Source organism: Phyllostomus hastatus, unplaced genomic scaffold (genome assembly GCF_019186645.2).
Source record: "Phyllostomus hastatus isolate PE091 unplaced genomic scaffold, TTU_PhHast_1.1 phas_scaffold_78, whole genome shotgun sequence".
In the NCBI taxonomy this organism is placed as follows: domain Eukaryota; kingdom Metazoa; phylum Chordata; class Mammalia; order Chiroptera; family Phyllostomidae; genus Phyllostomus; species Phyllostomus hastatus.
The window spans coordinates 113,008,896-113,031,294 of NW_025334041.1; the positions used below are offsets into that span (position 1 = coordinate 113,008,896).

General features: G+C 45.8%; 1 protein-coding gene across 1 annotated transcript in view; it reads right to left on the reverse strand.

The window, feature by feature from the left end:
- CRIM1 (cysteine rich transmembrane BMP regulator 1) overlaps window positions 1-22,399 on the reverse strand; it is a 180,504-nt gene that overhangs the window by 21,595 nt on the left and 136,510 nt on the right. Inside the window, exons 8-13 of the mRNA XM_045826977.1 lie at window positions 21,059-21,187; window positions 13,019-13,181; window positions 10,059-10,120; window positions 8,724-8,933; window positions 4,897-5,112; window positions 37-258 (exon numbers count right to left, since the gene is read on the reverse strand). Of these exons, the coding sequence (XP_045682933.1) occupies window positions 37-258; window positions 4,897-5,112; window positions 8,724-8,933; window positions 10,059-10,120; window positions 13,019-13,181; window positions 21,059-21,187 (1,002 nt within the window). The remainder of the gene's footprint in view (window positions 1-36; window positions 259-4,896; window positions 5,113-8,723; window positions 8,934-10,058; window positions 10,121-13,018; window positions 13,182-21,058; window positions 21,188-22,399) is intronic.

Sequence of the window (22,399 nt, forward strand, 5' to 3'; positions counted from 1 at the left end):
CAGGCGGAGACGGAGGATGGTTTTTCTTGGTCTTACCTATGCAGTAGGGGCAGCACTGGCCTTTCCTCAACACGGGCCTTTCACAGGACACCGATGGGCAGGACTCGGAGTAACAGCTGATCACTCTGTTCATGCACACGCAGCTGGTACAAACGTCGGGCTTCCAGGACTCGGCGGCCAGGAAAATCTCCCCTTCGCTGTTCTTGCAGTAACTAGGCACACTGTCGTTGTGGGGCGTGGAAGGCTGGAGAGGTGCGTCTGAAAAAGGGAACAGGAGGTCAGCGGGGAGAAGACGCTGCAGGCCCCCAGCTGTGCGGGCCATGCAGCGAGTTTCACTCTGTCCCGCAGAAAGCACTCTCAGTCACCCAGGCTTTGTGTGCCACGCTCCTTAAAAAACAAAAAGTCTCAGCCTTGAAATGGCAAGTATGATTCAGGCAGATTGTTGAATTTTAAAGCCAAACAATGGAAACCACGAAAGATCTGTTGCAGAGATTCTATTAGTTGCTTGCACAATATCCACTCTACTGTTCTTCCTCGGCTTAATAAAATCCTGATAATGTGTGTGTGTGTGTGGCACGGGGGGCGGGGGCAGCAGGAGGCGGGGTTCAGGACTGGAGTCACAGAGGGTATAAGTCAAACTGGACAATCCTGCTCCTTGCTTTTCCAGTTTCCCCTGCAGCTCGGGAGGGCCGTCACCTGGTTGTGGCCAGTGGGGCCTAGCGGCTAATGAGGGGATTTCTGGAAAAGCTTTCCCTTTCTTAAACGAAGGGTGGAAGCGGTGTTACTGCCATCCTTCCACATTCTCCTGTCTTGAATATGAATGCGTTACCTGTGGCTGCAACATCCTTATCCCGCCTGTTGAGACAAAGGCCTCGATGTCACCAAGACACTGGACTCATGCTAATAAACACCCACATCTGAGCGTCTTGTAATGCATGGAGAAGAACCTCCGCCTGTCTGGAAACTGCAGCTGGGCTTTCCCCTGCTTGCAGCTACAATAAGCGGTCCTAAGTAAGCAATACCCAAATATTTTCACCACACCCACCCTCAAACACCTGTATGTAATATTCCAACATTCAGGCATTCACATGAATGGCTGAAAGATGTTGGGAAACCAAATCACTGATAAGGATGCGCCCACAGGGAAATCACGTCTGTCTCTGCTGTTTAAAGACAGTGACTGGAGGCTTCCCAGACCTAGTGACCCCTTGAAATGGGAAAGGACGCCACCAGGAAACCCAGACTTCCCTTCGGGTCCAGTCCTTTACTGAGAATTACATGAAAACTATAACTTCAAGCAGAAAAATGACTGGGACATAACAGAGAGAAATATGTTAGTGAGGTTCTTAGTTGAGAAACCTCATAATTATGAGGTAATTATGTGATAATTACGAGAGAAAGTACTTCTAACCCCCTTCACGACTCGAGTCCACGAGGGTCCTACCTAGCAAACATCTACGAGACCTAATTCCTCAGGGGGCGCGTGGTCATAAGGATGATCATTCGCCCTCTCAGGTTCCACTTCAGGAACTGTGCTATTTTCAGCCACGAAACAGAAATACCTGCGAGGGACTTGCAGTTATCACAGTGAGTCAGCAGCTCTCAATGACGCATGCCCTTCCACCCACCTCGTGAGTGCGCCCTGGGGCCAACGAGTTTGCCCTGACAGTTAGAGCCTCTGTGAGGAGCAAGGTGGCTTTATTTTGGGCCCTGCCTGAGGGATGGAAGAAGCCAGCACAATAAAATGGGCCCACACCTTCCCCTTCAACTTGTGTAACCACACCACCTATTACCAGCCCCCAGCGCAGTCACGACCAAAACACAGCCCTCAGTCCCACTGCTCCAAAGGTGCTCTAGGACCACAGACCACTTCCAAATGAGTCAGCGACTAAGACGGGATTACTTCCTCAGTGACCTCTCTGGGTCATCCATGTCCAGGAATAATTTCTTTTTAAGAGATTGACACGCAAACGTTTGCCTTGGCTGGATATTAGGACAACTCACACTCCAGTCCTTGCTGGGCTCTGCTAATTGCCACAAGGTTTCTGCAAGTTAGGATAGCTTCGCTCTTTCAAGCAATGTCGGACCCCAAGTCTAAAAATTTAGAAGAGGAAGCAGGGACGGCATCAACAACACTCTGAAATGACAGCTGAAATGAGTATCCTAGAGTCTGGAGGCCTCTTACTGGGGCCTGGAGAAGCCCCCCAAGGACCCCGAGACGTGCCGGAAATGCTGCAATGAGAGCTGGAGCTCAGACGCGGACGCGGTGCAGCTTCCTCCCCTGGGCAGGGGGCGACTCCTCTCCAAGTCCCAACTGCCTGAAAAGGTCCCGTGGGAACCGTGCCTACTGTTACTCCTTCTTTGGGCCTCTCTTCCTACGTTTCCTGCCCCAGATGCCTTCTTCATACTTCTGCTTCCAAATATTAACTCTCTTATTCTGCTTTTACTGGGTCTCGTGCTGGTGTTCACCTACTCTTTTTATTTTCCCTCTATTCGGCTCTCTCCCTTTTTCACTTTGGTGAAGGATCATCACTTGCGGGGTGCTCGATCTTCACGAACCCATTTCCCGACCCGGCAGCACACTGACCGGGCCGAGGAGAGGCAGCGCTGAAGGACAGAGCGGACGGCAACCCTCCTGGGAGATACAACCACCACGAGGGACGCAGCTCTGCAGGAGCTGCTCTGCTCCTGCACGTATGCGTCACCTTTGGCCCGCCTGAGCACGCGAGTGTCCTGAGAGCAGAGAGGGTATTTTTCCACGGCAGATGTGTAACACAGCGTTTGTTGATGCTACTTGTTGACATTTACTGTGATAGGAAGAAATTAATGTTTTGTATTTTAAGGCTTTTTAATCTTTTTATCAGTGTACTACAGCTATGAATGGAAAGTTCGAAAAGATCAATTATGGGGTGGTGACTGATTTTAAAACACAGAGTCTAGATATGCTCTTCTTCACCTTTGTGATACTGATGTATAAAACAAAATCCTCACATTTAAGATGAGGGTTATCGCTTCAAGTTCTCTCTCAGATTATGTGTGAGGAGAGGCACCGGCGCCCAGGTGCACGTTCATGAACGAGAAGTGAAGCCAGGCACGCAGCGGTGGTGCACCTCCGCCCTGCAGGGAGTGTGCGGGGCCTCTGCACATGCACGCTCGCCTTGGGAGGCAGCTCTAAGAACTTTCACCTCATCGTAGTCAGGGGGCGCTGTTTCAGGCAGCCGATCTTTGGGCCGATCTGAGTCTAGTCAGGGGTCCTGCCAGTGAATTTGGGCCACCGGTCATGGAGAAGTTCTTCCCCCCACACTGTTCCCCCTCCTTAATCACCCCTGTATTTGCCCTCAGATCTTACACAAGTGGTACCAAAGGTACTTGCCACTTCAGTTTAAGCTTCCTGGGTGTTTTGTGCTCTGAACTCTTTCCTTTAGGCGATCCTCTCACTTTGTCATTACTACCTTAAATGCAGACTACTGGATTGTCCGGCTATCCTTTTGGATTATTTATCGCTCCATAGGACAGGAGTTGTATCTATTTTCATTAACCTGGGGATCCCCATGGCTCAATACAGGCATTCCACAGTATTTGCAAAAGGAACACCTAAATGGATGTAACTTCGTGATCACCAACGGAGCGACCACTCACAGTGGTTTCTACTAGGAGGGTGGGAATAGTCAGGGTAATGTATGCTCAAACAGTAATAACGATGAATATATGGTAGAGGCTAGGCTATACATATCCTAACGGTGTAATACATACGAACGATTCCATACCAGAAAGGATGCGGCGCTAATTAAGCTTCTCAGATTAACATGCTCTAATTATACCAAGGATTTGGTACTACGATGGCTGTACCTGGGCAGCAGTGCACGCGAACAACAGTGGGTGTGTGGCTACTCCTGCAAGTTCATCGGATGCGAGTGAAGAAAGACTACCAGCGCGGACCCAGGATGAGTGTGGACACAGACTATGCTGGATGTAATGATAGGGCAGTGCGTTCTGGCCAGCTGACTAGATAACCCAATGTGAAAAAAACGTATTTAATAAAACGCACGAGTTGTTGTTTTACTGAGTAGAAATGGCCTAAGAATACACATTTAGAAGGGAAATGGTTATTGATTTAAATTGGAGAGATGAAAGATTAAGCAACAACAAAATAAAACTAGTGACCTGTCACCTTGGTAATTTTATGTATACAAATTAGATATCTTTTGGAAAAAAGTCATACATTCTAGTGTTAATTTGAAGTGCTACTTTAGTTACAAACCAGTAACTTATGTTTAAAATCCTGACAAAATTTGATTATATTTGTTTCATGACCATAAATTTTCCAGCTACAGCCAGATGATCTAAGAATAAAAGGAAGAAAACAATATTACTCTTCGCACATGCAGTGCTAGTCACTTAATTCCTTTGGGTATTAACTTATTAATCATCACAGGTTTGAGGGAGTGAGCATGATGTATATTTTAGTGATTCCCATTTAACATTCTCAAAGAATCTTCACCACCCTTCTTCTGTATGTCAAAAAATATTACTGATATTATTTATCAATAACAGCTCTTCTCATTTGTTAAAGGCAAAGGTGACTTTTCACATCAGCAAAATGATCTGGAATAATTTGGTGCAGCAGGGTTAAAAAAATGGCAGAAAGAAACAATCACCTTTTGTTGTTGTTGTTGTTCTAAAAGCCAACTCAGGTGCCAGGAACACTGAATTCACAAATACGTGGCCCCCAGAGGGGATGAACTGAGAAAGCAGGCTGCTACATGTTCCTGCCTGGGTTCCTGGTGACTGGCGTTGGGACCCTCCCACATGGGGGGTTCAACCTGCTGGCCCTGCAAGGTGACAAAGCTGAGCGGCAGCCCTCCCACCATGTGTGCCCGGCCCGGCGCGGGTTACCTGCACACTGCGGGCAGCAGGAGTCCTGGGTACGCGAGGGGTTCTGGCAGAGCAGCGGCGGGCACACCTCGGTCTCACACAGCACCCGCCCACTGTGGCACGTGCACTGAGTACAGGAGTCTATGTTCCACGTTTCTCCTTCTACAAAGTACTCTCCCCCAGGCGCGTGGCAGATGGAGGGGCCACTGAGCTCTGGCTTCTGCACCACGAGATCATCTGAGGAAGGACGCAAAATCAGAGCATGAGAAGTTGTTCATCAGCAGTCACACCGATGCTCCGAGAACCTGGTGCTGTCTGCTTTAAGGGACAGATGGACTGACCGTGAACTGTCTCACTCCGCTCTTACCAAGATAAGAATAAAGGAATACTCCATGCACTGAAATAAATCAAAGGCAATAGCAGAAGAGTTAGTTTTAGGAATGAGATTCAAGTGGTTTGAATTTGTCAATAACGAGAGAATCCAACAAGAGAAATTACAGGGAAAGAACTCCTACCCTAGAGAAAAGAACTCGAGCCTCTTAAGGGATCTCTGTGAATATGTGGGAACTATTTAGAATGAAGATTTTTAAAAAAATTTATGTGAATGTTTGTTATGGTCGATTTCCATGCAAAGTGCCCCACATGTGTTATTTCATTTACTCTTTACATTGACCTTGCTGTTAACCTATTTTACATATGAAGAAACTGTGGGCTGAGTATTAAGGGCAGACAAGGGATTTGAACCCAAGTCTATGTCTGTATCACGGACATGCCTCCAGGTTCAACACAATGCCCAACTGCTCTGTGCTCCGTCCTCTCCATTGTCTCTGGGACTCTGAGTACATTTATACTTGGAAATACACCCTGCTGTTGAGTGGGCCACACCCCAATCCAGGTCCCCTGCCAGCAAACTGAGCAGGAATGTTTTTGCAGAATCAAGGGCTGGAAAACCCTCACCTGAGAAAAAACATTTGTCTGGCGAGAGCATCACGAAGAGAGGTGAATGCTCAGAGGCTGATGCTGACTATGCTTTCTTTCCCCAGAGGAGAGGCGATTCTGGCCTCTTGGGGAGGTGATAATGACAGAGAGGGAACTCAATGTTGACAGTGTCTAGAGGTTCTGGGCGTGGCCCTGAAGTTGTGCTGAGGAAGTGAGAAGCATGAAGACGTTAACCAAACTCGTGTAATCCAAATGCAACAAGCACTTCAAGGAGGTGTTGACAGTGCCGAGCCCCGCCGAGCAGCAGTCTGGAGACAGCGCGGCGAGCGCAGCAGGCCTGGCGCTCTGCAGAGATCGGGCCCCAGAAGAACCACCCTGTCTGTGCAGACGCCCAGAGCTGAAATCGCCTCAGGGCTCCCGGGCTGTCATTTTCAAGGGGTGGCCAGCACAACAGTCAACACCGATGAGATGCAGGGGTGGGGGCCGACCTCCAGTTGAGGAGGTCACTGTCCACACGGCTCCATCTCAGGGTAACTTGTGTGACTGCGACTTTGACCGAGCGGACACGTAACAGAAAACTGACGTCAGCCAGCGCTTCCATTCGTGAGCCCTGGACCAAGGCTTCCAGTGAATGAGGAAAGTGGAGAGGAAGGCGAAAGGAAAATGGAGCTGGGGCACCACGACCAAAGTGTCTTTCTCGTGGTTTACAGTGAAAGTGAAACATTGTGCCAAAGAGCATCAAGACACTAATGTTGGAAGACGACTACCTTACTGCTTTCAAAAGGACGTGGAGAAGACAGATGTAATCTGCCCTTCTAAAGGCTGGTATGCAGAGAAGTGGTCAGAAGACAAATGATGCTTGCCGGTCTCTTTGCTAATAATTCCCTTGGCTCTGTGTATATACCGTGCACCTCGAGGCAAAGCATGACAGTGGCCAGAGAGATGGAGCTGAAGGAGGTAGAGGGTGAGGAAGTGAGGGAAAAAACTAAGAAACAATATCATTTGGTAAATCTTCCGTCAGAAGAGTTTAGGAGCTGCTCGCTTAGCTCAGCTGGAGGAGGGGGTCCAAACCCAAAATCCAGCTGATTCTTGAGTGGAGAGGGGAGAAAATATTCTTTAAGGCAAGTGTCCATGAATGCAACTGTTCTGTGGCCTCTAGTCAGAAGAATCCGTATGTGACAAGTCACTTAAATAAAGATATTTGGAGAAAATATGCCTGTGCATCCATACACAGGGGTGGGCAAAAGTAGGTTTACAGTCGCGAGTCTGTGAGCGTTTGTCCTTGTACTTTTATTTGTTGCTCACTGTATTATTTATTTGTATCATGTACACTTTCTGTCCACTCCTGTAGAGCAATGTACAATATATGTGTGTTCATACATACACCCACAATGACACGGCAATAACTGGGTGTGGGCCTGCACTTGCACTTACCACATCTCTGCAGCACAGAAAACTAGCTCTGGCTCCACTAACTTCCAGTTCCTAAGCCAACCCCAACCACCTGCTCTCAGAACATCCCTGCGTTGCCACCAGCCTGACCCCGTCTTCAATGAGGGCGTGTTCAGCAAAGACCCAGGTGCGGCCCTCACTCCATGACACACTCGTGCCTCTAATGGAAGCAAGGGGTCTCCACTGGAACACATTTTTCCTTTCCCAAAGAGTCAACACAGAGCTTTGTCTCGTCAAACTGCTCATTCAGCTTCTGCTGCAGTGGATATGCGTGGTTTTTCATCTTCAACTAGCAAAACGTGTGTAAGGAAATTGTTTAGATGCAGAGCACATCTGCCCGAACGATGGGAAGAAATGGAACACAGAGCCTCCGGCGGCCTGGCCCTTCACAGGGGCCCATGAGGGCTGCCCGTCACTTGGATCCCATAGATGCGAGGTGTGTAGAATCGCAGAGCTGGAAGAGACATCCAGTGTCCCCCTACCTCCTCAGTTCCTGACTGCACCCACTACAGAAGTGGACTTCTCCACGGGGAGATACGGGACCAAGCTGGACCAGGGGAAAAGTAATCATGACTCCAAAATCTGACAATTCCATTTCAACTTTAAAAGAAATCTGATGTAAGAATGGGAGACCTCCTTCTCCCCAGCCTTCCAGTGGACGTACTATCGGGTAAAGGACTTGATCTTTGTTTGCCAAATGAAAAATGGTTTACATGTATTTCTCCCCAACTCAAAGCGGCCTGCACAGAGGAAGGAGTAATGAGTATGAAACTGCTGAGCTCTTTGGATGCAAAACACCAGATGAGGCATTGTAATAACACTGTTCCTGTCAACCCGAAGTCAGGCCCCGCTCAGTTCTATCTGTTCTGCTCTTCTGGAAACTCATCTTGATGACCATTATTATGATTTTAAATGTTTTGGATGTTCAGTCACTTTCAGTTTCTCTGTTTGGCAAGAACGCCACACATCCATTAATTTAAAAAAGAGCAATAGCTACGGACTTCAGTAATTCCCTTCATCTCCAAGACTGCTTTATAAATAATAAGCTTTTATGGAATAAAATTGACACCAATCTCTCAATTAACTGTGATGTTCAGCCTTACTACACTCTCCATAAAATGAAGAACTGGAATTTAAGTACATGTGCTCACAAACCTTTAAAGAAATGTAGTTCTGAGACCAATATAACTGAGTGCACCATTCAAAAATAAGGAGTGTACTGTTATGAGCTTTAGAATTTTCTTTGGTCTTCGGCTAATAATCTGTAGCACCGGCTGACTTTGTGGCTGTTGTTGACAAAAACCACGGAGAACTGAAATGCATTGCAGGTCATCCCCCCTCCCTCTCCCCCCGCCCCGCCCCCGTCCAGAGCCACGGATGGGACGAGACCCTGCGAGGTCTCATGCTAGGTGGAGATCTCTTGCTCAGGGAGTGTGCACAGGGCAGCCAGCTTTTACCTGAGCAGGACGGGCAGCACTGTCCCGGGCGGATGGTGGGGTTGGCGCAGGCAGGCACCGGGCAGGCGATCAGGGCACACATCTCCCGTCCGTTGTGGCAGTAGCACTCCCGGCACCCGTCGTGCCAGCTCTCCTGGTTTTTGTGAGGGTAGCCGTCCATGGACAGGCAGGTGCCCGACAGGACAGGAGACTTGGTGGACGCGGGGACCTCTGCACAGACAGAAGGCAGCCTTGGTGAAGACGCAGCTTGGTGAAACGACCTGAGGTGTCCTCACAGGTGACACTACCCAGCCACCCAAAGGCATGTCTATGAAGGACAGCTCACACACAGAAAGAATGTAAGTCCATATGCTCTCAGTTTTGAAAAAATAAAAATAGAAACCCCCCTGCAAATATATTTCTCTCCTATTGGTGGGATTACAGTTGAGGTTTACTCCTTTCACTCAACTTTCTCATTTTTATACAATAAATAAGCACTGATATCCCAGCAAATGTTACCCATGTGTTTCATACGTGCAGAATAATCACTTGAGAGTCACCCAGTAGGGAGTCCTGGGCCCCTGCCAACTAACGCAGTTTTGTTCCACAGAACAATGAAAGCAGCGACTGGGTTTTTGTTTATTTCAACCCCTTAAAACACCATTGAGGTGACAACTGTCCAACTTTGAAAACCCACAGAATAAACGTCAGGGGTCTTTTATGGCTTCATCTGTGGATCATGCTGCGGACTAGAACACAGTGGGGCGGGCGGCCAAGCTGCAGCTGGGCTGCGGACAGGGGCTCACGCTCCCCGGCATCAGGACCGTGCCTGAGTGGGAGGGAAGCCCCAGATAAAAGGTACGCATGCTGGGGTTGGGGCCTACACACAATCACACAATGCCAGGCTGGCATGTGCTTACTGACCTGAAGTCAAAATTCTCATGGAAACAGGTTACCAGAAAATACACGAGCAGACTGCTCAGCCACACCCAGCTCTGGGGGTTTTGCAAAGGGATCTTTGCTGTATCAGTTATAGCCTTCCACCAGGGACAGAGGGGGACTAGGGAGGTCAGGATAAAGGTGCTGGAGGCTGAAGTTCCCGAGACAAGTAAAACTGAAGAGCTAAGCAGTGATTAATTTGGTCAATGCGCTTGTCTGTTATAGGCTTTCTGTAAATTCTGTTGTGAGCTTTTATCCTATTAAGAGGGAAAAGGATGGTCCCACAGAGAGGGACACTTGTGTCAGAGTAGACAGCAATCACTGAAATTGTGTCGTTTACGTAATGTCCTTCTGTTCTTTGTTGCTGGGCCCCTGGGTGCTCTGGGGGTGGGGGGAGGGTCCCGCCTTCACACTTACCTCTGCACGGCAGCTCTGGGCACTTCCTACAGCGACAGATGTCACAGCCGTGCTTATTCTTCCTGGGTAAAGTAAGATTTTGTCAGAGGTCAGAAAAATCCAAAAGTCTCCAATGACGCCCAGGCACTCAGACCTAGGGTCACTGAAGTGATATTGTTACTAAGCGGAATGACTTGACTTTTGCTCTCCAAACCTCCCGGGGCGATGTGTAATGAGCTCCCTGTGGCCATGACCCCTCTTCCACAGCCAAGGCTTGGAGTGGCTCATGTGCTTCTGGGATGTAAATGCCAGAAACCCAGGAATAGGACTGCTGGATTTAATTAGGAAAAGTGGTCCCTCAATGTAATAGGATGGATGTGCCACTCCATGAACAGGCTGGTGATGGATATATTGGTGGTCAGTGTTGGAGGCCGGCGCTAGGGGCACAGGTCCTGCTTTTGTATGGGCTATGGGCTCCCTCCCGTGACCAAGTCCTGAGAAATTTCAGTAGTAAAGTGTTAATGAGATATATCTACTGAAACTTACAGGAGGCGAAAGGAGTTAAGGACCCACAGAGCTGGGAAGGTGACACAAACATTGATTGATAATAAAAGCCTTGAGAGGTTCCGCACTCCACGCCCAGCAGTTACTTCATCACTTGGACAAGAGCATCAGCGGAATGAAACATGCTCCATCCACGGGGGCGACACAAGCGCGGGGGGAAAAAAAGGCTGGCCAAACTTTTCTTCCTTTAATAGGCTAGAGTGCCTATGTTTTATGACTGGAAAGATGATTTTAAATAAATAAGCACACGTTTATATATAAAGTGGAGATTTTCTGGACAAAAAAAATTCTTACCAATAATTTCTCTTTTTTTTTTTTTTTCCTGAAAAAGAGGACACAGCCCATTACAAAAGGAGCTCGCCCTTTCCTTTGCTCTCTGCCCACTGGCCACTGGACTGACCCCTCTCAGACTCCACACACTTCCTCTCTGGGAGCAGTTACTCGGTTTCCCCTCAGGTTTGACCACGCCCCTTAGCCCTAAGTGGCAACAGTGTGTTCAACTAAAAAAAAAGAAAAAAAAAAAAAGAAAGAAAACCCCTGTTCTTTCGCATCTTGGACAAAATTAAGAGGCTCTACAAGAAGACAGCCCTACGGGAACCCTCTGGTCCACCACCTGCGTCATCACTGCTCACGTGACTGCCTACGGTTTGCCAGGTGAAAGGGTCTCCTCGTTTATTTTAACACAATAAGGACACGGAATTAAACGAATTAATCGTACTCATGTCTTACACTGTGTGATTTTCAAGACCTGTCAAGGCTTTAACTGACTTACTTGTTCACTCATTTGTTCATTCATTCACGCACTGCGCCCTCCTGCCCTTCCGGAAGGAGGCAGTCACCTACAGGAGTGACCTACTCGGCAGGCTGGTGCGAGGAGCACCAACGGCTGCCTGTGTCCTCACGCTCCCACGTGGTGTCTGGACAAGACTTCCGCTTCCGATGCTGTCCTGGCCAGTGCAGCCAGAAAGGCAGCTACTGTTCTAGCTAATGCGGTACTCGTTTCTCCACTGTGGCCAACTTGGTCCTGGCTGAGTGTGCTTACCGACAGGAATACAAAGTGACATCTGTAATCGTCTAACACAGTGGTCCCCAACCCTTTTGGCACCAGCAACTGGTTTCATGGAAGATGATTTTCCCATGGGCGGGGGGAGGGAGAGACAGGAGGCAGAGCTCAGGCAGTAAGCGAAGCTCGAGCACCCCTGCTCACCTCCTGCTGCGTGGCCTGGTTCCTAACAGGCCCCCGAGGGAGGGATGTGTACTGGGGCATGGCCCAGGGGCTGGGGACCCCTGCTCTAAGAGATTTCTCACTGAGACGAAGCCTGGGCTTGAACGCAGCCTTGATTCCAAACTGTTGTAATACTGTACACCAAGTAGTTGTAGCTACTGTTATAATAATAATTTATTCTACATTATCAGTGAAGCTAAGAAATACATATTTATTATTGGTATAATAATCATATTTTAGGATTAAGACCAATGATTTACTTGGGAAACTTTTAAGATTAACGTTCCCAATTTGTGCAATTAAAATTAAGATTCTCCACTCCTTTGCTAAACCAGGATTTCCAAGAAGAATCAAAATGATGACTTTAATAAGATGGGCAGGATATAATACGTCCCTTATTAGTAGTAGTGCTACATAAATATGTCAAATTGAAAAGGCAGAACTAAAATGGAAGGGAACCAAGAGAGGAATGATAAAATAATATTCTGCACGGTAGTTTTTTAAGAGACCAACTCGATATAAAGGCATGGAGAGACGCTAACACAGGCAAATTGGGGGACAAATGTGAAGTGTCTGTTCCGTGCTGCACCGCCCCCCACCCCAGAATACTCTGACTTTGGCATATGGGCTTTGACTCAATCAAGAATATTAAAAACACAAGTTGTGGTCCTTTATCTTCATAAAATCTAGTGCTACATAAAGAGAAAAGCTATTATGAACTGTAGACTGGTGCCCAGGCAAGATATGAAGGCACGACAGGTAAGAATACTCGGTACTGCAAATGCATTCCTGTCAACTGACCTTAAGAGTGGATTAAGTAAGTTATTACAAAATAGTCCCTGGGAAGTTGTGAAGGGTACAGCACCTTCACAACTGGAGCGTGACAATTCCATCCCCCCTGCAGTGTCCCAGGGCCCTTGCCATGGAGAAGTCCCACAGAACAGGCCCCAAGGGCAGAGTCTCAACAGGGCTGTGGCCCATCTTCCTGACAGAGGAGAGTAAAGCCTGACTCTGGGACCACGGTCCCGTCCCTCCTTCCTCAGTCACCCGACCAAACACACATGGATACCCTGGACTTGGGACCTCGTCGATTCATTCACAAAGACACAAAACAGCTAACGAAGACCGGTACGGACGCTTCGCCAAGTCCCAGACAAGGAAGCACAGATCTTCGGAATTCAGGAATACGTACTGGTATCCAAACGGACAGTCCTTGTCACAGTCCGTGAATCGGAACCTGCACTTCTTGGGCCGGGGGCGGCACGAGCAGATCTCGCAGTTGTGGTCGTCAGTGAGGAACCCGAAGGGGCAGTCCAACGAGCAGCCTCGCTTGAGGCCCCTGCACAGCTCCTCCCCTGCGAAGACACGCACGGCATGTTCCTTGCAACGCGGAACACGGCAGAACACATCAATGCTTCGGCACCTTCCCCTGCCTTCCTATCCTCCTCCACACCCGTGCATTCCTCAGCTCCACCATGGCGTTAGGAGTGGTTGAAATGTACAGATCACGTTATTTCGTGGTTATCACAACATAACTCCACATTTTGGGTAATATACAAAGTAAAGTCCAACTTTGAGAACTAGATTTTTGAAGTACATATTTTTTATTGTTGTTCAATTACTGTTTCCTATCTCTCCGCCCCCCAGCTCTGCCCTGCTCCACCCACCCCTCGCTCCCTCAGTCAGTCCCCACCCGGCTGCTGTCCCTGTCCATGGGTCCTTTATAAATCTTCCTCAACTAGACCCCTCCCCTTCTTTCTCCTGTTATCCCTCTAATCGGGCTGGTACACACTGTTTGTGGTACGGATGAAACTGAATTTTTTCATGAAATTTGTTCTCACTAGTCACCTCAAACTCCTGATTACCATGTATTGATAAAATGTGAGAATTAGAAACTTCACACCTAAAACGTCATATTTTGTTACCACCGCATGACCATAATAATGCATGTTCTTAAGTGTTTACATGTGTTTACTCTCACAAGTTTCAGATGTTACCATGTAATCCTGCATACTATATAATGAAGCATAAAGGACTTCTTACCCTTTCCTTAAAAAGGATGTCTCCTAGAAAATGAAAGCAAGTGGTTCATTTAGCTCTTTTTCTCTCTCCTGCTGGTAAATATCCAGGTATGTGGATACACTCAGTTAAACGACTCAAGTATACATCTGCCAAGGAAATCTCTAATTGATATTCAACATCCCCTGACTGAAATGCTCAAGGTGGCCCCTATTGGTCAGTTTTAACTTATCAGTTTGGAAGAAAAAAAATAAAGAAGCAATGGTGACTGGCAGAAGAAACAACCAGAAATATTAGTTTAATAGAAGTCTTCTAGAAAGATTTTAAAAGGTATGATATAGGGATGAACAGCATAACATAGAAAATAAAAATGCGAAGGTAAAGAGAACGTGCTTGGTGACGGAACTAAAGCAAGTAGAAACTCGTCTAAATTCACCACGGAATCTGACAGGTAATCACATTCTGATGGCGAAGGTGTGGCCATGTTTGATTATTGCTCTGCATGGATTAGTAAGATGGGAAGCAGAGACTGTGGTGAAATAATAAATTAATCTTTATTTTCCCTGGACATCCTTTAAGCAAAATAATATAAATAATGCATAAGTTACTAGGAGAAGCAGAACTCATGTGTCCCTTCCATACACAAGTCTTCTAATCTGAAATTAAACCTTAACTACAATTAATAGGTGAAATGAGCTTATGGTTTACATTAATATTTTAAGAGAGCATCTCTCATGAATCCTAGCTGGCACTACTCGAATATTTAATTTGCTATCTTTTAAAAAGGAAAATGTGATTTATGGTATAATTTTCTACTTTGTCATTACCATAAACCTTTCATTAAATGTACTTAATATAACCTTGTGGGTCTGTGTTACACTGTGAAACAACTGATTACTTATTTGCACCCTTAAAAGCCAAATTCTAAATGTCTCATTTAAAAATCTGTAATCTTATGACTTGAAAGGTCATCTTTTTCCATCTCTCCCCCATGACAAGAGGGTGCTAAAGGAGAAAGAAGACTTCCTAGCCACATTCCTTTCTTTAGCACTGTAAGCTGTGGGCCCATTTTTCTGTTGCCAGACTGCTTAAGGCACAACACCCAGCAGAGCATGTTGGGTAACAGATAAATTAAACACACTCTAAGAACTTCCCAGGGCCAGCACCGTTGGGCATTAAATTCCTTAAAACTTTGGAGTCTGATTGCCTTTGTGCCTTTATTTTTCTAGTCCTTTAAAAAAAACGCATGATTCTGTAGCCCTTCATTTACAATGGGCTTCAGCCTTAAAGAAAACTGTTGCCTCAGCAAGTTTAAAAAATGTGACTAAAAACTAAATTTGCCTTCAACCACCTCTGCTTTGCAATAGAAGAGAATGTCAAGCAAAGGCTGCTACTGAAACAAACGTTCAAGTGGTTCACGGACAGCAGCCGGGCCACGCCACGCAGGGCGGGATGCCGCAACGCTGCCCTGGCTGCGCGTCAGCACGCCGCGGTCTTGGCCTGCCTTGATTCCGTTCCGGAACAGAAGGGGCTCCCGGGTAGGAACTCCTTTTCTGCATCCATGCAGTCCAGGTGTTATCACGATGCTCAGCAAGGAGTGTTTGTTCCACAAGCATTTGCAGAACGAACCAATCAACCAATGTTCTTGTTCCTCACTCCTCCACTCTCATCAAGGCTGCCAGATTAGCAGAAAAATAACAGGATAAAAAAAAAAACTTACTTCGATAGTATTGAAAATTTTCTGAAATACTGTAACAATTATGGGCTTTTTTAAAAAAAAGAAATATATCATTAGGGCAAACAGTTACATAAGGAGCAGCACAGACCGATTAGAAGCATCTTATTCATAGATGGGTGGGGGGATTATAAATTTGTTTGAAAAGCTCTGGTACCTCACTTGAGGCAACCACAGAAAGAATGGTGGCTTTGTGTTCATAATTTTTCAGCATTTTGACTTCACTGTGATCTATAAATGCTTCCTGATCCATAGGGGGAAATTACCATTGAAGGGAAAGTTATAAATCACGGCAAAGCACAGGCCTGTGCATTATGGTGGGTCAATAGCCACTATGCAATAAACTTTCTCTTCACCCTGGAGAAAAAGAGATGTTTGCTCCCAGGCCACGATGTGGCACAGCTGTGGGAGGCATCGTCCATTCACACTGTACTGTAGGTGAACACCCGGAGACTTACACAGAACCCAACAGGGCGGTGCCCCTAGAGTTTTGCTGCATGCTTCACTCCCGGTCTGGCAGTGCCCACCCACCTGCTCGGTCAGTGAAGAACACCAGGAAGTGCCTGAAACTAGTAAATAAAGAAATGCGACACCATCAGCGGTGGTCCCAACTGTGACCCTGATTAAATGTTTGCTCGGGGTTACAGTGAAATAAAAAACGGGGAGCCTGCCTCCCTCTCTATTTGATGTCGCAACCTTCTTTAGATGCCTGGTTCAGATATATGTTCCCCGAAAAAGACAAAGGCTTTTTCTTCCTGTTGCCATTAATTGTCATTGTCTTTGTTAGTTTCTAGATAGAAACATTTTCCTGTCTAGAATTAAGAGATGTTAAAAGTGGAGAAGTTACAAGTAATCCAGCCAAATCCACTTGACGGAAAGATGTAGAAAATAAGATGCTGAAGGATTAATGGTATTTAATTCATATAGATGTCACTCACTACATACAGTTCATATACTAAGCGGAAGTCTGTTTAACAGCAACAAGTATGGTTAAAAAGTAATGCTATTAATAGTTTGTACCAATAATGTTAGGTTATTATATTATCCAAATGATTTGTTTTATTTTTGTTGCTACTGTACTTTCTTAAACTTTTTCCACCACATTTTTCTCTATTCTACATATGCCTTTGAGACAAGGAGTCAGGGATCATTTCAATTTCTCTGTAGTCCCTTGATGTATTACTTTGCTTAGCAGGGTTATAAGAATGGTTTTGGTTATAGGTTCAAACAAAAGAATCCTCTGTCACAACTTCTATGTACTTTGAAGGGCATGTTTCTACTGGGTTTTAATTTCAATCTTAAAAGTGATTGTATATAATATGCTTGATTATGATGCAATATCATTATAACACATTAGCATATTACCGATATTACCAACACATTAACTACACAAATCAAGATAAGGTCCATTTGATCTTTTTCATATTCCTAGTGCTTGGCAAATCGCAGGCACTCAACAAATGCTAGATGAATGGGAGGCAAAAATGAATGAGTAAACCACCACCCAATGAACAGAAGAAAAATATTTACCTGGGGCTAATCTTACTCTAAGAAATCTTGATGCCAGCTGTCTACTCAAACAGGGTATAATCCCTACCAGAAAACTTGAGTTATCAATGGTCAGGACCACTGCAAGTGCAGCAGGCTTTTTGGTGGGATGCAGAAAAATAACGTATGGAGAAATGTAGACAAAACCACTACTCATCAAGTAGCTGCAGTGGTAAAAAGAACACACTTTTATGCAGTCCTTCACTATTCGGAATTTCCTTTTTTCTAAAACTGGGTGAAAGAGAACGAGACTATTCGAGGGTTCAAATGAAAAAGTAAAAGGAAAGTTGTTTGTGTGAGTGCCCTCAGAGGACAGGAAGAACCCTCAGAGGACAGGAAGAACCAAAGGCAGGTTGGTGTTGGAACAAAGAAGGGGAAACTGGGGACTTTCCATGTCAACTTGGGCTGACTCAGAAATGGATGTTATAAAACAGCTATCGTGTGGCATAAACAATTACCATATGCCAGTGAGTAACGCTAGCTTTGCATGCATTCATCTAATCCTCAAAATAACCCATTAGTTAGGCCTTGTTATCTGCCCTTCGCAGATACAGAGGACGCAGAGGCCCAGAGAAGTAAAGCCATTTGCTGTGGTGGAGGCCAGTCGGCGCGACGCCAGAGCCTGGGAAGAGAGCTGGGTCCATGCAACCACAGGAATCTGGCAGCCAGGAGTCGGGTACTTCGCTTTAATCCGACTCACCTCCCAAAGGTGCGGCTTCGGAACATGTCCGATAATCAGGACTGCTGCTGCGGGGCTGAGAGCAGAATGCTCCATGACTAGGCTTCTGATGATGAGGTCAAACTGAGAAATCCCACGTGGTGTTTAATTACACTTTTAGGTATGCGGTGGCAGTGAGTAAGATAGCAGAAGACTAACCCGGGTCAAGAATCTCAATGTGAAATACGGATACATGGTCCGAACAGCGAGGCTTCAGAGGGTATTTCAGACAAGAGGTCCCATAGCATCCCTGGTTCTGATGGCTCCCTGCTCATTCACACGCCAACATCTGCTGAGCACCGAGAGCTGAGCGTGGGCCGGGGAGATGGGTCAGCTACTGCCCTACTCCGCTGTAAACAAGTGCTTGGACTCTCCTACAGGACCAAAGCATCCTCATAAAAGAATATACTTTTATGAGTTATAGAATTTGGCTTGAAATGATATTTCATTAGTGTGTTGGGTACAGATTTTTTTACATAGGGCAGCTCTTTTAATTTATTCATCTTTGTGGCATTAACACCTACTACAGTAGCTAGAACTCGGCAGATGCTTATCTACATCAGGCAAAGGAGGAAGAGGGGGAGGAGGGAGGAAGAGGGGGAGGAAGGAGGAAGGATGACTAACTCTGTAAACAGATAAAATTTGCAAAGAATAAATGGCTAATAAAAGTTTATATGTAAAAAAAAATCATTGACAAAATGCAAGTCTCCTGTACATGTTTCTTTCTACATGTTAATGAAACGGAGGTGCAAATAGGTGGAATGCATGGATATTCCTTTCATAAAGCCAGAATGCAACAGTAACAGAAAGACAGGCAGAGCAGAATTTTCCTAATAGTCCCAACTTGCAGAACGCCAGTGATGGGTCTTAGACTTGCTTTGATGGTAACTGAGGGAAACTGCTTCTTTGGATTTAACTACAAAGGGCTTACTGAGAAGTGGAGGGGGTTTTATGTAAGCATGACCGTGGGGCCAAAAGATTCGTAACAGCAAAGCCCAAGTGAAGGTGGCAGGTGGGGTGATTAAAAACAATAAAATCTGTATTTTTAGACATCAAAAAGTTGCAGAAAAAATTTAGCTGCCCTCCCATGATCATAAAGGATGTGTCGCTCAAGAGAGATAAGGAGGATTAAAATATAAATGCTTCCCGATACAATCACTAATTATGTTGCTGTCAAAAAACAAAGTTGGCCATTTATGTAAACCGATGTGCCTGCCAAGGCAGCTCCCCAGTGGACTGGGTTCCCAGAGGGAGCTATAAAAGGCAGACAGGTGCACGACAGGGCCTGGCCTCCTGAGAACAGAAACAACTTGTAGGAAGGCAGGACAGCCCCAGATGGCTGGAGGCTTATGGGAAATGTGAAGATGGCAATCCCTGCAGTCACGTTTATAAACTTGGTGTTAGCACGAACTCCATCAGGCAAATAGGGGGCTGACAACATGCAATTAAGAAAGCCAAATTACTCAATTCCTATTTTGTATTTCTCTTTCATATCAAAATATTCTTACAACAGAGAAGACTGAACAATGAAGATTAAGATGAAAAGAAAGTGCACAATAACAGATAAATTGGAAAGTGAGCACCTATCTGCATTAAGTAATTCCAGGTCTCTGAGCCCAGCATAATTACACCCAGGGGCTCACAAAGAACCTGCTTATTATAGAAGCATTGTCTAAGTTTAGGAGAGACCAGAGAGAACGGAGAGTGAGTTCAGAAAACTCAAGGAGGCCAAGGGTCAATTAAAAAAAGACAAAGGATTCTAAAACTACAGAAACTAAGCTTGACCTTCACAGTGGAAAATTCTGCAGAAAGAATTGTTAAACATGTGGTTTGTGACATTTAGAAAAGAAAGCCAGGACCACCAGGAGCCAGTCTAGGCTCATGAAAAACAAGCCAGGCCCCAGTAATTGCATTTTAAGTTTAAAATGGGCTTCCTAGCAAAGGGATGCTACAAATACCATCTATTTTGATTTTAGATAAGAGGTCGAATGTTTCAAGACTCCTACGTGGAGATAGAGGTGGCATGTTGTTGGCTGAATGACTCCCCCAAGGGAGTGAGATTTACATCCACTGTCATTTGTCAAGAAGGTCTGTGGGTCTACAGGAATCTGTCCTGCATTCTGTACAACTTAATTTTAGTTCAATGTGGTAGATGGGGACATCAAAGTTATGTTTATTTACTATAAGCTAGAGGCCTAGATAAGGTAGGAAATCCCATTTTCAAGATTCAAAAATATCCCAACTAGTTGGAAAACAGTTTGAAACTCTCAGGATAATTTCTTGGTAAATGTGGCCCTTTATTTATGTCACTAAAAAAAAAATCAAATGTTCAAATACAGAGGGGATGAGAACTAGCTCACGGCGGTGAATGCGACAAGAAGCCCTGAAGGTTCCAGCCACTTGCACACTCTGAGAGAGCCAGCAGTGTGCGACTCAAAGGGCCGGTGCGGACTCCGGCCACGCAGCAGAGCTGCAGTGATCGGGGCACACTCTGGAGCACCTGGTTTGTTTCTGGGCCACCCCGGAGGGTAAGGACAGACGGTAAGCATGTCAAAAGATGGAAAGGACCACAAGGGTTCTAGAAGGTGTATCACCTGGGGAACGCCTGAGGGGAATGAAGATATTTATTTTCAAAATAAATTTGAATCAGGGGAATTCTAAGTCGTCTTAAACATGAAGGACAACTGAGTTTCGTGTGCGTGCAGATGAAATGTCACAGACTCTATCAAGTTTCAGAGGTCACGGCTTGGGGACCTGTGGACTAGAGTCCACATGGAGGAGAGTGTGAGGTCAACAAGGTGAAGCACATGCTAGGGATTATGACTGCCACGCATGGAATGTGACGCCCTCTGTGTGGGTGACCTTCTTGTCACTGGGTGACCCAGCAAGGTTACGTTAAAGCCAACAGGGCAGTAACCAAAAGGTACTTGGAGCTCTGAGGGCTGTACCCAGGATGCAGCTGGCTATCGAGGAGCACCTGACTACACAGGAACGAAGATGAAAACCAGAGTGAAGAAGCAGCTTGTTTTCCCCAAATGACAGCCTATTTGTTTGTGTTCAGTACAATTATCTTCTTCTCCTTTCAGGTTGCTAAGGGAATGCCATGAACAGAAATGCAAAAAACATTCCATCACATAGTATGCTTTGACAATGTCATATTAGGCTCAGGGGAGAAAAAAAAAACCCCACAAACCCGTCTTCTGCGTACTTACTGCTTTTGCACTGACAAGTCTGACAACCATTGCTGTCGACGCTGAAGCCGTAAACACAGTCCTGCTCCGTCAGGCTGCAGTTCGGTGACTCCCCACATGCAGGCGGATCAATTGTGATGTAGGTTGGCTCTAATCAGAAAAAGAGAAAAAAAAATCAATGAAACATGTGATTATCTCTTAAGATGCTATTCAGTCTTTGAAATTCCACACTGCAGTCAGTTACAAAAACTAATACATTTTCATCGAATTCCGAACCCTTATACTTCCATGTCTTTTTTATTGAATTTATAGGGGTGATAATAGTTTCCCAAACCATACAGGTTTCAAGTGTACAACTCAATAAAACATCACAATGTCTTTAATTCCTGGGGGAAAAAATCTTTTTACTTAGATTTTTGACAATCCTAAAGCTCTACCTCTTCATGCTTGAGCATCTTAAGCACTTTTTGGGACCCTCCCATACTACTTCTCTGAGGGTCACCACCGCAAGAAGCTGCTTCCAGAGGTTAAGGTGAACTCCGTCGACACTGTTAACTGTTCTCCCACTTCTTCCCGAGGTTCCCTGGGTTCATTTTCCATAATAATCAAGATGCTGCTTCCAGCCACCAGCGATCTCACTCTCCATTTTGCAATACTTCTGAAATGTTAGCCTTTTTTCAAGCTAGTAAGTCAGAGATGTGTCTGAGGGTAATATGAAAGATCTGGATTTCTTTTCATCTTTTACGTGACAGTCCTTCAATTGTTATAGTTGACACAATGGGTCACAGTGACTAGGAGCTTATACTTAGGGCCCAGGACTGATGGACACAGCAGAGTGAGATCCAAGCCTTTGGGAAGAGGAGCGAACAGCCATTCTTACATAGAAGAAACTAGGGCTGGGGTGAGGTTTCACCTTTCCCGCCACATTAATAATGAAGAGTAGTTCTGGGCAATGAGAATATGAAATGTTTGCAGTGCGCTTCATGAATGCCTTCCAGCTTCGTCACACTCCAGAGACACGGGGGCCATCTTCAGCCCCATTTTACAGATGAGAAAATCTAGTACCCCGACTTGCCCAGGGTCACAGAGTTAGTAAGTGGTAGACCCAAGACTCAAACTCAGGCATTCCGGCTCCAAGGTCACGCTCTTAGGTTCTGTGCAATACAAAGGTCACTGTAATGGGACCTGCCTGGCCGTGCAGAAACAGGGACAGCTGCCTATCAGCTTGTGGTTAGAGTGCCGCCACAGGGAACAGAGATACTGATGTGTGTGTGTAGCCTCTTTTCAACCCAAAGATACTATCCACATCTTCAGTGCAAGCTGCTTCTAATGATATTTTTTGAAGAGCTAAGTAAAGAATGT